This window comes from Rhynchophorus ferrugineus, unplaced genomic scaffold (assembly GCF_030347505.1).
Source record: "Rhynchophorus ferrugineus isolate W39M unplaced genomic scaffold, kcgeb_rfMv2 rfM7, whole genome shotgun sequence".
NCBI lineage: Eukaryota > Metazoa > Arthropoda > Insecta > Coleoptera > Curculionidae > Rhynchophorus > Rhynchophorus ferrugineus.
The window spans coordinates 10331535-10348460 of NW_027472586.1; the positions used below are offsets into that span (position 1 = coordinate 10331535).

Genomic DNA, 16926 nt, shown 5'->3' on the forward strand with positions numbered 1-16926 from the left:
TTAACATAGTGCCCTTTATTGGATATTTGCACAATTCGGTCGATAAACTACCTTACACCGCCATCTGTTAGAATCTTATGAAACTCGTAGATAATTATAGCTGTCATATAATAAACAAATAATTTGTGAATAAAAAATATGCGACTATAAATTGAGATATAAACTATCGTATCTCTCAAGTTGGATCAAATTACACACAGTGTTCAAAATTTGATCAAAATCGGTTCAATAGTTTAAGAGTTCACCACGACAACGAACAACGACATTTTTATATAGAAAGACATATGATATAAAATGCATATGTTTAAAAAAGGATTTATTTTCAGAAAATTTAAACATTCAAGTCAAGTCATTCAAATTCAATCCAATGCCAGTTAGTAGCGCTACGAAACATTGACGTCACCTTTTCTAATCATACACTTTTTGGAGCGCTTCAAATGTTTAAAAAATCGATAATGTGCTACTAACTGAAAGAAAAGATCAGCGAAAAAATTGGACTAGGGTGTATTAAGGCAAATAACTTAAATTTGCTCGGAAACTATGCGTTGATGGTGGCTATATTGTGTAACTGTAACTGAAATAATCATTTTAGAAAGAAACTAGGACTTTTATAGTTTTAAAAACTTCACAAACTAGGTTCGCCATCCAATCAATGCCTGCAGTATGTAGATACATTGTGTACTATATTTCTTTTCTAATCATAGAACAATATTAAACTGACCTGACAATGAATAATGAGAAATCAATTCAAGCTAATAACAATTTAATAAATAATATATATTCATTAACTAAAAAAATGTATGCATTGTTCATTACTCTTTTACAAAACTAATGATATTAATTTAGTTTTCAGTACTAAGCAGTCACAAAAGTGACAAGAACAGTTTACAGCTCATTTAGATCTCACAAAAATAACTATTCCTAAACATTTACCCCAAAGGGAAAAATTCATTGAAACTTTTGGTTAAAAAAGATCTTTTATTGGGCAAGACAGCAAGCAGATCATACTGCTGCGTGAGAACGCTGACGTGATTCAGAAGACCTCTTGAACCCGCTTCTTTGTGGTCTATTTTTATATGAAATAACGTAGCTGAAAAATCGAAAAGATGAAGTCGTACAACCGAGAATTACGAAAATTTCTTAACATGAATCATCCCCGGGTTATCGATTTAATTTTCAAAATTGATCGAGGATGGTTTGAGTCCGTCCCTTGATTTCGAAAGAGGCAAGCTCCTCCGAAAATAACATTCAAAGACATAACGGCCGCTAAAACACAGAAATATCTGCTCGGTTGCCATCGCAGACATCTGAACATTCGCGATATCCAGTCTGACTAAAATTATGGGGGTCGTTTATCTATCAGTTTATGACACTGAGATATGGCGTTGTTGGAAATACACTGCCGTTAAGAAATTTGGAGACAATAAGGTAATTAAAATTAAAGACAACGAACCTCAGATTAACATTTAGTTAAATATATTTAGTTTTTGAGAAATCACCACTCGACAATCGACCAAGTACACGAAGTAACAACGGTTATTGAAAAGGCATTCGAAGAAGGATATTTCCCTGCAATATTCCTGGACATCTCACAAGCTTTTGGACATGGCATTTGTGATTAATCTACAAAATGATCAATCATCAAGTACTATCCACTTGCAAGTACTATCAACACTTAAACCTATTTCAGCTGGAGTTCCCCAGGGTATTTTCTTGGAATCACTTCTGTACCTGCTCTATACTGCTGATATCCCAACAACAAAAGAAACAGTACTTGGGACAGTTTCCAACGACGCAGTTATCATAGGAAAAGTTATATTTCTGCCTAAAGCTGTAGAAAAAGTACAAATAGCAGTCAACAGGATCTACAAATGCACTAGAGACTGGAAAATACAGCTTAGTAGCTCCAAAACTGTCCGTGTTAATTTTGCGTTGCGGCGAAATCACAAGTACCTAACTATATCACTTAACAGATGCCCGATTCCTCAAGCAGAATCAGCGAAATACCTCAAAATATATCTCGATGGTAGATTAAACTGGCAACATCATGTTACCCAAAAAACAGAGCAAACAGAGCAGCTCAAAGTCAAACTGTACTGTACTGGTTAGTGATCCAAGATAGCCTAAACGTTGCTAAATCACATCAAGAGCAGAAATCAGGAAAAAGGGAACCAAACCACTCGAACATGTTTAGTGTTTAAGTGTATTCTTAACTTTTGCTTAAGTAGTTTAGTTTAATTTTGGAAATACATGTTGATGTATTAATCTCGTACTCGTCTTGCTTGTCTATAAATACAAGTACAACAGAATAGTAGTAATACATTCATTTGTAAAATAATATTCTATCAAACATATTTAAAGTAATAATTAATTAAAAAAATCTATTACAAATATAAATTCTAATTAAAAATATTAGATGTAATTAATTAAAAATAGTCGTATTATAGACAGTTAAATAGCCTAATAAATTAGACTGTAAACTATACAAGAAAAAAAAACATTAAATTTTTCTTAAACTTAAAGATAATTAAAATATAATTACGTCTCAACACTAATAGTATTTGAAATTATAAACCGATATTTAAAAATTATAGACTGTTCAATATAAAAATAAGTTTATTTAAAATTGTATTGCAGTATTTTTGATAACAACTAAAAAGAGGGTGGTTCCACACTTTTGGACGGTAGTGTATGTTCGTATTCTGCCTGCACCTGATAGGTGTAAAGAAAATATTCGCAATATCTCATTATCTCGCGGTTTTTCTAATTTTACCGATAAGTAGAGCGTTGATGGGTAGCATCTAACGAGGTGCGCCTGTTTTTGTTGATTATGTTATGCAGATATCCAAAGTGGCAATAGCTAATTAGGCAAATGTACCGTTTGAGGACGATATTTAAACCGCCACCTTATCTGATGGTATCGGCGCTGTAATTTTAACCATTAGGCGTTGTTGTGGACCTTTTTCTCTTTTCCTATGGTCTTAAAATATTTCTGACGGCGTAACTGGTTATCGGGAAAGAGAAATGCACGGCTTTGGATGGTTAGAAATAAATATTGCTCTGGTTTTCGCTGGGATATGGTTGTGTTCAGTGGCGGCTCCTGCTAATAATTTTAATTCCGATGTGATATTATCATGGGAGTTCTTACCGCAACTTTTAAGTATGTTCTAATCTCCTTGAAGGTATATGTAATTCATGTGTCAAGATTGGTTCTAGTTTTCGAGTACGCGCGTGGTAGCAGCACTGCGCTCTTATAACGACAGTCTTTCTAGGCGCCTCCAAAGCTTTGGATGGCTTTGGCGATCAAGTTTGGTACGACGGTCTAATTTTTAAAGCCAAAAAAGGTTTACCGAATGATCTTTTTTAGAGTCCTTTCAAGCAAAGATTTTTTTAATATTTAATTATTACATTGTTACTAGTCGTTTCCGTCTAACGTACAATTTGTCTTTATGATAACTTAAATCTAGGTATATAACTAGGAGGACCCATCGGCCCTATGTCAGTCTCTAGTGATATAATGTTTATACATGTCACTGCTGTATTTTTTTATTATATGCACCTCATTACACAACACTAGATCAGATGGTTTGATTCTTTTGAGGCTGTGTCCTGTTCTGGTGGTATCCAAAAACTGCAATACTTCAATATTCTCATGAGAATGGAGTCTTTCCTCATGCCCCCTTGCAATTGTCTTGATTTCTTGACTGACTGTGGGTATCTGAAGGTGTAGGTAATCAGTCCTATAGTATTTGGGTGCTCCCACAATACCTCTCAGGACTTTGTTCTGAAAAATTTGTATTTTATTTATGTTACTCTTTGCAGAACATCCCCATAATTGAACTCCGTATGTCTATATAAGTTTCAGTATTTGCTTATATAATAGCAATTTATTATGTACTGATAATTGTGATTTTCTTCCAATTAGCCAGTACATTTTCCTATATTTCAATTCCAGTTCTTTTCTTTTCTTCTTTATTTGTTCCTTCCAGATATATTTAGCGTTGTTGCTATATGGAATGATAGTATTATTTAATGTTATTGGTGCTTGTACGGTTTTTTTTATAGGTGAACTGCTCATGTACAGATTTACTTTCATTAATTCTTATTTTCCAAGCTTGTGTCCAATTATTTATATTGTCACTTGACTGTTGTAATTTTCGTGAGACTTCTTCAGTATATTCTCCGACAGCTATAATCGCAGTATTATCAGCAAATGTAGCCATCGTAATATTCTCCATTTGTGGTATATCACAAGTGTAGAGTAGATAAAGCATTGGTCTCAGTACACTTCCTTGTGGTGCACCTACTTTAGCTTTTTTTATTGTAGAATAAGCTTCTTCTTTTTGAAAACATTTTTGACTCTAAACATTCTGGTTGTAATGTACGATTTTAATAGTTCGGTGTGTTGTTTTGGTAACATTTTCTGTAGTTTATGAACAAGGCCTTCATGCCAAACCTTATCAAAGGCTTGTGGCTACATATAATATAACTGAGCATACTTTTTTTTCTTTCGTAGGCTCTTTCACTAACATCTGTTATTCTTTGGACCTGGTCAATTGTTGAATGCTTGTTAATAAAACCAAACTGGTGTGTTTTCAAGTTCAAATTGAGGCCGACATTCGTCTCCCGAAGTCGGACACAGCAAGTGCTGACGACCGCAGTTTTACCCGAGGGAAACACGTACTTCGCTAACCCTTCCAGCACGCCATTTGCAAAGGCAATGATGTGTATAGCATTCTATTTCAATGAATCTGCAGAAAAAGCAAACTCCCAAAACCCCTGTATAATATGCTGGTTCGGCCAGTCTGCCTCTATGGAGCACAGATGTGGTACAAGTATGTCTCAGAGAAAATGCACTACTTTAACCAATCCTAAAAAGGTAACTCAGTACCCCATAGTTTACTAGGAACATCCATCTTGAGTCAGGTATCGCATTCGTGACAAGCTTCACGGATATGCTCAGTACGCGGTTCTTCCTTGGAACCTTATAATATAGATGATATCCCTTATAATATAGATAACCTGTTGATTAAAACCCTACCCCGTTATCATTTGCGGTAGATAGCTGAAATACAACAATCCCAGTCGTACCCCAGGGTCACCCGCAAAACCCCAAATATCCCAAACTTAAAGCAATATCAGCCAAAAAGCTTTGGGTACTAGCTGATCATCTTGGTTTACACAAAAAATAAAACGACATTGCATTAAATGTTTTTTTGTGTTTGTGAATGTTATATGATCGGAACGTAGAAAAATTCTAACAAATTCACTCCAAGCTGCGTGTTTGTAGGACTTTGGTTTTACTGGAATAAACATTGACGAAGTCCCATAATTGTGTTGAAAGGCGTAAGGAACAAAACTGTACAAGTGGTACTTGGTAAAAATGTATAATTTTCTTGAACGTATATTTAATTATTCAAAAGGTCAGTATGTTTTAAAAATAATATCTTTTACAATCTTGTAAAATGTCTAACTGGGATATGATTTAAATGATATGATATGTTGAAAAAAAGAACTTGGGCATTTTTTATAAACTAAGTCTTTCTGATTTTATCATGGGAGGTTGTTACCACAATATCTAAAAATGTTCTAGTGTTCTTGAATATATATTTAATTATTTAAAAACCCAAGTTTTAAGGTACAATAACTTTTACAGTCCTCTAAGATGTTTAAAAAATTTGATGCAATTTGTAATTTTACAACAAAATATACAAACAGAAATACTACGAGGGTCATTATTAATATTTTGAACCTTGGCAATTTTAAGTATTCTTAGGCTCAATCTAACGTTTCCAATTGGAACTATGCCCTTTATAACCATCCTTCTTCAGAAGGTTCTGTCATTTTAGTGGTGCTTAAATAGTACACAACTACCTGTTTATCAGCAGATCAGAAATAAAATACATAAAAAGCAGCAACGAAGGATTATTGTTTTTGATGGGTCATCCTTCTTACAGTCCTGATTTGGCCCCAATTAACTTTTTGTATTCCCCACATGTCAAGAATAAATTGCATGGCCAACGTTGAAGAATAATTCGAGAAACAAATAAAAAAAACAACAATGAAATGAACGTTCTTCATAACTTTCACTTCAGAACGTTCTGTCATTTGAGTGGTGCTTAAATGGTACACAACTACTTGTTTAACAGCAGATCAGAAATAAAATACAGAAAAAGTAGCAACGAAGGATGATTGTTTTTGATGGGTCATCCTTCTTACAGTCCTGATTTGGCCCCAATTAACTTTTTTTATTCCCCACAGGTCAAGAATAAATTGCATGGCCAACGTTGAAGAATAATTCGAGAAACTAATAAAAATAACAACAATGAAATGAACGTTCTTCATAACTTTCTTCTCAGAACGTTCTGTCATTTGAATGGTGCTTAAATGGTACACAACTACTTGTTTATCAGCAGATCGGAAATAAAATACAGAAAAGCAGTAACGAAATATTATTGTTTTAATCTTGCGAATCTTACCTTGTATCAAAGTTAACTTTTGTTTGTTTGATAAAATGAGAATATAGATCGATGATACCAGTTGTATCTGTAAAACTAGCGCTGATAAAACTTTTTCGACTTTCGAAACATTTTTTCAGCAATTTGGATATCTTAAAAAAAGACCATGGATGTTTTATTGTGCTACTGTATCATACAATAACGATGTATTTTTGTTATAGCCAGGGTTTATACAAAAAAAACTTAAATATACTAACTTTTCGCTATATTTTACTACATGATGATTACATAAACCATATGCTACAGATGACAATGAATAAAAGTGTGAGAGAAAATATTCCAAGGCCACACATACTAACTATTTCCGCATATAATAGGATAATATGTTAACACTAAAAAAACGTTCGGTAAACGAATTTTTATTAATTGCGCACTCTAAACGTCCGAACTCGACGCCATTTTTTTGTACTTCATGAAAAAAATCGTCTTAAAATAAACATCAATCGCCTTGAAGATCAATTGTTTTCGAGTCATAAGAAGGATCGGTGATACAAATACTCTGAATCGCGGGCTTTGCCGATTATGTGAGAGGGTCGCGAATAATTTGCCTCCAGCTTGAGATATGTTAAATTTGCTTTTACGTCAGCCTATTACGGAATCGCGTCGTATTATTCATCATTTTCGACGACTGTTGAGACTGATTTTAGGACAAGAACAAATGCTGCGACCTTCAGAGCTGGCGGATAATTTACTGCGTCTTTTCGGAAATAGTTGTTTCTAATGTCAATTTTTTATCTAAGAAATATTCTATATTATAAATGTACAAGGATTTTTCATCATAGATCCCGTTAAAATAACTTACAACGTTCTCATTCTAGAAGTTTCGATATTAAAGACGAACCTTGAAAATCGGCCTTAAAACAGTTTTAAATAATTTGTATTCACATGAATTAACAGAGAAATCGAGAAGTTTTGGTACACCCACCGTATAATCCAGACCTTGCTTCGTGTGACTATCAATTTTCCCGGCTTTTTGCAAAATTTTCTTAATGGTATCTTAAGCTAACTTCAAAAATGGCTGGAAAATTACTTGCCACAATGTTTCAACCATAGATCATAGACGTTTCACAGTGGCAAAGGTGGATGCATCAAAACGACGTATATATAATCAGTTGGTGTTCGCAATTTATATGGATAATTTCGTTTTGAAAAATATGAGAAAAACCGAAATAACTTTTTCTCCAACTCGTTATTATAAATATATATACTATAACATGAATATTTGTTATATATTTTTTTAATTTTGAATAAATCCAAATAATCTCAGATCAGGACTGTACGGTTGATGCAATCTCAATAAATCAATATCACAAGAAAATCAAAAGAAAAGAAATCACTCAATAATAAATTTTGCAGGCTCTAGGTAAACATATTCAGTGAACTAATAAACTTAGCGATCATGAGACAGACAAGTGTATTTACTCCAAGTACATAATGCCACCTACTTTTTAGACAATTACAATTGAATTAGCTAAGAATAAAATTATTGCGCAATTCCCTTTCATTAATTTTTATAAAATTATATTATTTATTTTGCACGCACTCTAAGTCTTCAAGCTCAACGTTTTTTAATATGTTTTTTAGGTACTACTATGATAGTCTATTGAATATCTTAGGAAGGAACATATAGTCGATGCAAAACAGCTGTTGGTGTGACTGGATTCATACTTAGATACTTAGAATATTCCAGTAAGGACATATTTAATTAAAAAACTCTGCATTATTGTATAAAAAGTGTCAATGCATCCATAAACACTAAACAACTACTGGTGCATCATGTAGATATCTATAAAAAGAACAATGGAAAACGGCGATAGAATCTCTCGAACAGATTCGCTTTGTTGTTGTTTTTCGCGTTTTAAACTGCACTTCTTTGCGATACCCAATCATCCTCTAACGATCAAACGCTATATCGATTAACCTACCTGATTTTAGTCTGTTCTTCGTCCCTAGACATAGTAGAGATATAGTGAAAATTCTAGCTTCATTCGAAATCTTCGAGTTCGGATATTTAGAGGTCGCAAACGTTAATGTTTTAGCCAGAAACTGTAGTAGTCAGGAATTATGTGGTTTAGTATCTATGGGTAGCTGACATTGACTGTTAAAAGTCGAAAGTATATAGGGTAGGTCATTTGTTTAGTTATTTTTATGTTGTGTATATTTAAATTTTGGTAGATCGAATTTTTGGTGCCTTACTTAATTTACTAGAACTTTATTTATGAATATCTATTTTGGTTAAATGATTGCTGGGAACGGCTTGGTAGTACTTTCAACCCAATTTTCCGGAACATTGCCGATTGTGGTTCTGACAGTATCCATAGTTCATGTTTACTTTTTACTCATCACTTCGTCCAGATTACACTATGGTGAATATTCCAGCTTTACTCGAAAGCATTAAGTTCGTTTATATAGAGGTCGCAAGAAATAATGTGTCAACTTTTTATCTAGCGGGTGTAGTTAAAAAATTATGCGATTTGGTATGGATGCGGGGCTGAAATTAAATATTGAATGTCAAATATATAGGGTAGTTCATCTGTTGGTTTGTTTTTATATCGTTATTGCAAATGCACTTGTAAGTATATTTAAAATTACTGGTATTTTATTCAAGGAAGTAACATAATTCCTTGAGTTAATTAACGGAAGTTATTTGGAAAAGAAGACAAAGTTAACTGCGTCATTATTAGATAGATAGAGTTAAGAAATTTCATAAAGCTGATAAATCATTTGTCTTTGATAATTATTCAATATTTTCCGACGATATGCAAGAGTAAAAATGTCTTTTATGATGAAAACACGCTAGTGTTGTTACTGTTGATAATGTATACTTGGAATATAAAACAAATAATCTTAAATGTCTCAAAATTGTCATATTGTATGGCGTCATATGATAATTAAATTATGCAGTTATCATCAAGCCACGCAAAATTAATACTTGTCACGGGACCATATTAAATATAATCCCCTTTTATAGCGCTAAAGGTATTGTTTTATAATGTAAATATATGTCATAATGAGTTTTAAATATATAAGATATACGCTGATTCGCTAACCAAACAACTAAATATTCGTTTAAACCATTATTTTCAACTAATTCTAGCTCATATGAGCAATAAGGGTACAATCGAAAAATCGAAATGGTTTATCGGCGTTAAAAATAGAAATTTGGAAAGGTATTTTCTTTTTCTCCGGCCTGGCACGCGGCCTCGTAGGTCGGCATAATGCAAGCGTCGGCGCCTGCGCGCTCGTCGAACCACCCATCCCGTCCGCCTTCAGTCTCCAACCGGCTTCTATTCCGTGTCGTACGTTGTAAATTCCCCGTTTTTTAGTGTCAAAATAATCGTTTATTTTTAACCTTATATCGTACAACTATACACTTATCTACTCCTTGGCGTACCAGGTGAGTTGTCCGTCCAAACAGATTCGCAATGACAGCAGCACAATAAGCCGATTTGAAACGACACAATTTGTGTTTTATTTCCAAAGCCTACTAGTACTGTATCGGCTTCTTTTAGCTGCGTCTGATTGTGGATTCCTTCTGTTGTTCGGCGTGTGGTATGTGACTAAGTATTTTTCCTACAGTTTGGGGATAGTAATATTGCGGTAAAAAATAGGGTGTTGCCATTAAAAAATGTATTGTTTTATAGTTTGTAACTGCTTACGAGTTATGGCAACATCGGAGAGAGTTATTTGTAAATTTTTCTTGAACGAAGTTGTGTGTTAGGACTTCACTTTAGGAGGTACCGATTTATACCTTTAAGTAAACAAAAAGCCGGCGTACTCGTTAGGTTTCAAAAAAGTGACACTGTACCGGCATTCTTCTCGACGTTGAGACTGTTTTTTTTTTATTTCGAACGTAGATTATAGTTTTCGGTAGCATTCGCACACCGGGTGACCGGCTCTCGCACGCTATTTACGTTTTATCCGAATCGAGATAAAGAGAAACGGCTATTTACCACTGTGTCCGTCGCGGTTTGCGATATCCAGTTCGTAGAAGGCTTTGTGTTGCTGTCGTTCCTCGTTTGTTATTAATTGTTTCGCCATATAAAGAGATAAAAAAGCGTCGGGGGGAGATCAAAACGACGCCATTCGCAGCTACGTCAACTGTCAAAACGTTTGAGTTACGGTGGTAGTCCGGAAACAGCTGAACGAATCTCCCGTGTCTTATCTGCGATCGTCGTTTGTTTGAGATCTCTTTTTTGTTAACATTTCTATCTACTTTAGAGTAGTTTATCGTCAATTAGGGTAACTGTATTTATTTTTGTAAACAAAATTTTAGGGTGTAGAAATGAATCGATAACGGCGAACGAAATGAAAACAGGAAAAAGCTGGATCTATGCCAAAAAGACGGGAAAAAAATGCGAGGAAAGCGCTCGCTGCATTCATGGTTATTTTTGTGATGTCTAGTTCGGTACTATAAACTAATAGATACACCGCTGTGAAAAATGGTTGGTAATTTTTTTTCTTTTTTAACCACAGACAAGTATTTTTCTAAAACAGTCGAAAATAAGTATCCCTCAGTCTGAGACAATGATTATAAAATAACGAATGCCTTGTAACATTTCTAATGATATCATCTAAAGCGACCAGTTTCTTTTCCTAGACGTTTTACCACTTAACTCGATATTCGATATATCCTTACATCAATTTCTCCCATACCTTTTGCCCAAATATTCAACAAAAAGGCTTTTCGTCCTCTTTCCTTTCATTTACCGTAAAAATTTGTTACTTCGGCGACAGCTCGCGTCGTCCAGACCGGCAGGGAGGTGCGTGATCCAGGCCGGGACGTGCCCGTCATCCCGATAACGATCCACCTGTTTGCACACCCCTGGGCGGGTTGCGTTATCAGCTGCTGCAAAACGTTCGCGATGGCCTAGGTCGGGGACTGTGAGGGTAAAGATATTGTTTCAGGATGTATTACTCCAGATATGATGGTGATAACGTTCTGGATTGTCTGGTAACATCGGGTCTATATTGGTCACTTATTTCTGGCTAATGTTAAGCGACGCAAATAAATATAAAACTGCAATTCGTTGAGATATATCATAGAAGAAAGTAACGTTTATTAATTAACATCGACTTATTTATCATCGGGTATTTATTTCATTAATAGCTAAATAAATTTATCCAGTGCAGCAATTGTTTGAAGTAATAACATACACCAAAAGTCCATTATTTCATGGCTGGTGTGGCACCACGCATCATATGTTGAAACTGAAGTTAATCCAATTTTAAATAACGGTTACAAGAATCATATCGTTCATTTTTTAATAACACCAATCCCACAATTCCGAACAGTCGCCGTTTTTTCTGGTTAGAAAAGTGTGTCTCATGTAGAATAGACATACTTAGAATGTGGTCTTCCCTGTTTAAAGTTGTAACCAAGTTTTATTCGTCTAAACCATCAGAGCGCGCTCCAAGCTGGTTTATCTTCTAATGGGGAAAATGAAACAGAATAGAAATTTAATAAAATATGTTATTTAAATACTAGTTAACATTTTTATACACATGAAAAACATTATACAATCTGTCAACTAATAGCTTGTTATCTAATTGTATGTTGTTATTGCATTAAGTATTATAAAATAAAAAACTATAAATTAAAAACTTATTTGTCCTAAATATACTTAAAAGCACAATATTTGAATTTACTGAATGTAGTATTTACATGTTACAAATTTATTGACAAAACCTCCTTTTTCTTTTTATAGCTTTCTTATAGGTACTTAATCGAACATTATCCTTATTGCAAAATCCTTGCAAATTTTTTCATTTTTGCCCTTGGCAATCCAATTTATTTTTCTTTCTACATTGTCTTTCCTTAGGATCTTGTACACAAATAATCATTTAGATAATCATTCGAAAAGATTTAGATACACAAATATCAATCTAGAGAGATAGCTTCACAAACAAATGAGTTAAAGTAGGTCCCTAGTACTGTTGAGTAACATTTTGATAATATAATAGCAGAATCATAAAAATATATAACAATTCTTGCTTGCAATATTACCATATATACAGTTAGTTTTTAGTCTTTTTAGAAGTGTCTCGTTCTTACCTGCATGAAGTTGAAAGCACAGATTAGTCTGTTTTGAAAGCATTTGCAGAGTAATATGTGTAATCATTCGCAGTTTTTGAACCTCTCAATTTACTTCATTTGAAAAAGAATTATATTTGTACTTCTAATTCTTTTCGAAGATTTTAATGAGAACTGAGCAACTGCTGATTCCAATATGTAACTTGTAACCATATTTTCTTTTTCGATAAGGTATGGGAAATGATCTGTGAACATACACATATCATATATTTTAATTTAGTTTTTGATGTAGATCTTGTTTACCATTAAAATTACAATTAGGAATTGTGCTTTGATTAAGCAATAATATTCCATATTTGGGTCCATAATCATCTATTCACTCTGAAATATAAATAATAAACCTCTCTCTTAAGGAAATCTCTCACCATTATTATTATTTACAATTAAAATCCGTTTCTGCGCTACAGCAAAATCCTTAAAATAATAATTCAATTTGAACCTTCACATCCTGAAAAACAACACTCTTATGATTTTGTAATTAAACAAATAATATTTACTTGAACTGTTAAAAAATAATTTCATGATAACACATTTTGCTTAATATAATACATAAAAATAAAGACCAAACATAACCTTTCACAAAGTTGTCACAAAATTTCAAATCGAAAGAAAAAAAAAAACCTCTCATATTTTACCGACCCTTTAGTAATTCAGACGCACAAAACCTGATTACGAGTATGCCCAATTAAGTTTCCATTCTATGTTTTGTAGTTTGTTTACCATTTTTGGAGATTTTCAATATGTTTTCGGGGGAGTTTTGACAGCATCATCTGTCAGTGTCAAACATCAGGTACAGTATCGAAATAACACGTGAAATAAATAAAGATGTTATATTATTATCGGTAATTGACATTAGGAAGATGGATCATATTTAGAGATTTTCGTCGGAAAACCTACTTCAATCCTGCAATGGACCGGTGGGCTGTTGCCAAGCCGTCGGATCGATTCCTCTACAACAAAATAAAAAGAAAAAAACATCGTTTCAGAAAGGTAGCGCCGCTACTTGATTGGTAGTTCACCGAGTGGTCCTTGTTAAAGCGATTTGTTTTTTTACAATTTCTCACTTAATGGAATGTTTGAAAAAACGTTCCAATCTCAGAATCGGATATTTTTACAGAGACGTTGAATATTTCAATAGAGAAATCGACGCCGTTTTCTCCATTGTTCTCTGGCCACGTTAATATACGGTCAAATAAATGTTTTCGGCATTATAACAATTATCTGGTCCGCTTTGCCATGTTTCGAGCTTTATTGTTTTTTTTTCTAATTAATATCGCCTTACCATGTTACGATACTACGTTTTTCTGTTTTTCTTTCGGCTTGGGCGTATTATACGCCCCCCAACAAACGCCCTCGTCGAATGGTCAACTAGTGAACGTAACCTAGGAAAAAATCTTGTAATAACGTCCGCAGTTCTCTAGTTGAATATGGTCAGCGTCACTGATTTCGGATGCGTTTGATCAAAATTCCTCTCCTAGTACGTTGGTTGACTTCAATTAAATACCGTGAGTTTTTTTTTTGGAATATAAACATTATCGAGTCATCCATAGAAGAACATAAAATCGAATCATCATCCGTATTTTTTATGAAAACGTCGGAATTAAATTTTTGTCGCTTTCTTCCTTTTTGTCCCCGCTTGTAACGTTAGCGCTGATGCTAAATATAAACAAGTCTCAGACATACCGACCGGTAATTTTAAAACGCCATGTAATTCCAAGAGACATGAAGAAGGTCCATCGGACGTGTCGTGAGCCCGGCTCCTCTTTTCGTGGTCTATTTCGGGGTCGGTGATAATTTTGTGACAAGGGATCTTTAGATGCCTATTAATATAAAAGACTAGCTGCTGCTCGACTAGCAGGGAAATCCAAACTAAAAATAATGAAGACAGGAATGCTTGCGACTTATAGATTTACTAGAAGATAGGGCTCCGTCTGACTATTCGTCGGGATGTTAGATAGTTCTCGCCTTGTCTTGAGTTAATTTTGTGTTAATACGGTATCAAACACATCATTTTTCACTTAAACAGGCGTTTTTTATATGAAATATTGGCACTAGTTAAATAGTATATCAGTTTTTAATCAAGCAATCCATGTAATGTTTCTCAACTGTTTTATTATATAAAATATTTTATACAATTCTATGTATTTCTTGCTTGTTTCAAGCGTTCTTCATCATTGACATCAGAATAATTGTTTTATAAATCGTATAAACTAACTTACATAAGTATTTGATAAACTTAAACAGCGAAATTTGTTATAATGAATAACAAAATGTCTTTTTTTTACTAAATAATACATAACGTCAAACATCACTCATAAACAAATGAACATTATTAATTCCAGCAGTGCAGATCCCAATCTCTCATAAAAACATTAAAATAGCGACCGATAGATGTCACTGATAACAATTTATTCCTAATACACGCCTGCTCTCTGGTAAAAGCAGGAAATCGCAAGAACTTAACCTAAAGTGTCCGATATTAAATCGGTTCGGTTCAAATCGCGACAGAAAGGTCCAGTAACTTGCGTTTTGTCGTCTGTTTGGCATTCAAAGGTGGACGTATTAGATCGAGCGGAATATGAATTAATTAAAATCGGGTAATTATTATTTATATATACACGATTCCCTGAAATAACAGTTCTTTTTTGTACAAACAAATATTTGGGACATTCAAGGCCACCTTTATGAATCACGACCGTATCGATTCTGTTCTTTCAGTCGCGCGTACATTGTCATCGCAATAACTTATCGGTCGAATATTTCGTGGTGTTGATGTATGGTCTGATTTGTTACAGTTCATGATGTTAGTGGCGTAGAAGAGAATCCCGCAGACAGTGATTCAGAGGACGAGTGGAACTACATCAAAGGCGACCAAACCAAAGAAGAGACTCCGTCTTCACAACCAGAAACGGTAGGTGTCTGTGTTCCTTACGCGAACCTTGAATCCACAATCCCCACTTCTGCGTACAGCTCTCAGTGATTAAATCCGTTGAATGAACGTTACTAAAAAAACAACGATTAAAAATATCAAGTTGCTCATTTGATAATACTGCATTATTTAGGCGAAAAACTTTATACCAATGAATCAAAAATCATTGATAAATACGTCTGAATGGGATTTGTTTTGAAATCAATATCTAATACTGTAGGGTTTATCAGAAATTAGTGGTTTTATTTCATCTAGTGAATGCTATCGTACAATCCAATGTTGTATTTTTTTCCTTTTAGGTTGTCGAGACTCCAGAGGACACAATGTCACAACTGAATCCTAACGCTGCAGAATTCGTTCCCATATCGCCAACACGCAGCGTTCCATCTCCAACATGTAGGTCGCTCATCAACGAAGAGGTAAATATAACTAGTAATGTTCGTCAGTCGCTTGCTTACATGTTTGTTTTTGGTTCTCGTCAGGTTCTATCACAATCCCCCAGAAGACCACTTGCTGTGGATATAAATGTGCCAAACCAAAGAGATTTCGAGAAAGAGATCAAATCCAGACCCAGTGAGGTGGGTTATAGTAATGGTGTTGAAGACAACGACGATGATCTGGTAAGGATCATAGAGTAATTGAGAGAAAACTCAATAGGAGTTTTTGGAGAAAAGTTTCGTCCAATATCCAGATGGGGTTATGACCAATATATGAAATTTAAACAACAATTTAATTTCCGAAATGAATGTATTAAATAAAGTCCAATGATTATCGACATGATAAAGACCTACTTACACTATAAGTAACTTAACTTGTGGATCTGCTTAGTTATTCATAATTGATTGTAAACAAAAATTACAATCAATTTCTTCAAAAGTTTTACTAAATAACCCGAGATACAATATGTTATGGTACAACCTAAAACTTGTTTGTAGAGGAGCATTTGAAATTAAAGGTATAGAGTCAATTTGCAATTTCTCAACTCCTGGTAATACATCCCTCGTTAGTAGGGAATGTAAATTATCTAAAGCTCCCTCATGTCCATCCTCTTCATAATTTCTTAAAGCTGAATGAGATGATAAAAAACTTATGATGAGCACTTTGAATGAATTCTCAAACATACTTGCTGAAGGATGTGTATTCTTGAATCCATGAGCACTAATAGATCCAATAAAAAAATTCCAAACTATCTTGGTTAATTAGCCTTCAGTCAATATATTTATTTGAATAATTCAAATTCATCAATTCAACAATTCATTTCTCAAGGTAGTTATTAAATTTTCAATCAATGGCACTTTGACAATAAAATTTTGCATTATTTAAGTTATCGCTTTGCACCAAAATTCTTTGTGTATTGAACTTCGGTAATACTCTCTTAAAAGGTT

General features: G+C 34.0%; 1 protein-coding gene across 2 annotated transcripts in view; it reads left to right on the forward strand.

The window, feature by feature from the left end:
• Window positions 1-16926, forward strand: part of LOC143199457 (uncharacterized) — a 231340-nt gene that overhangs the window by 204460 nt on the left and 9954 nt on the right. For both annotated transcript variants that reach the window (XM_076409293.1, XM_076409294.1), the window contains exons 10-12: window positions 15408-15523; window positions 15841-15960; window positions 16024-16161. In XM_076409293.1, coding sequence (XP_076265408.1) covers window positions 15408-15523; window positions 15841-15960; window positions 16024-16161 — 374 coding nt within the window. The remainder of the gene's footprint in view (window positions 1-15407; window positions 15524-15840; window positions 15961-16023; window positions 16162-16926) is intronic.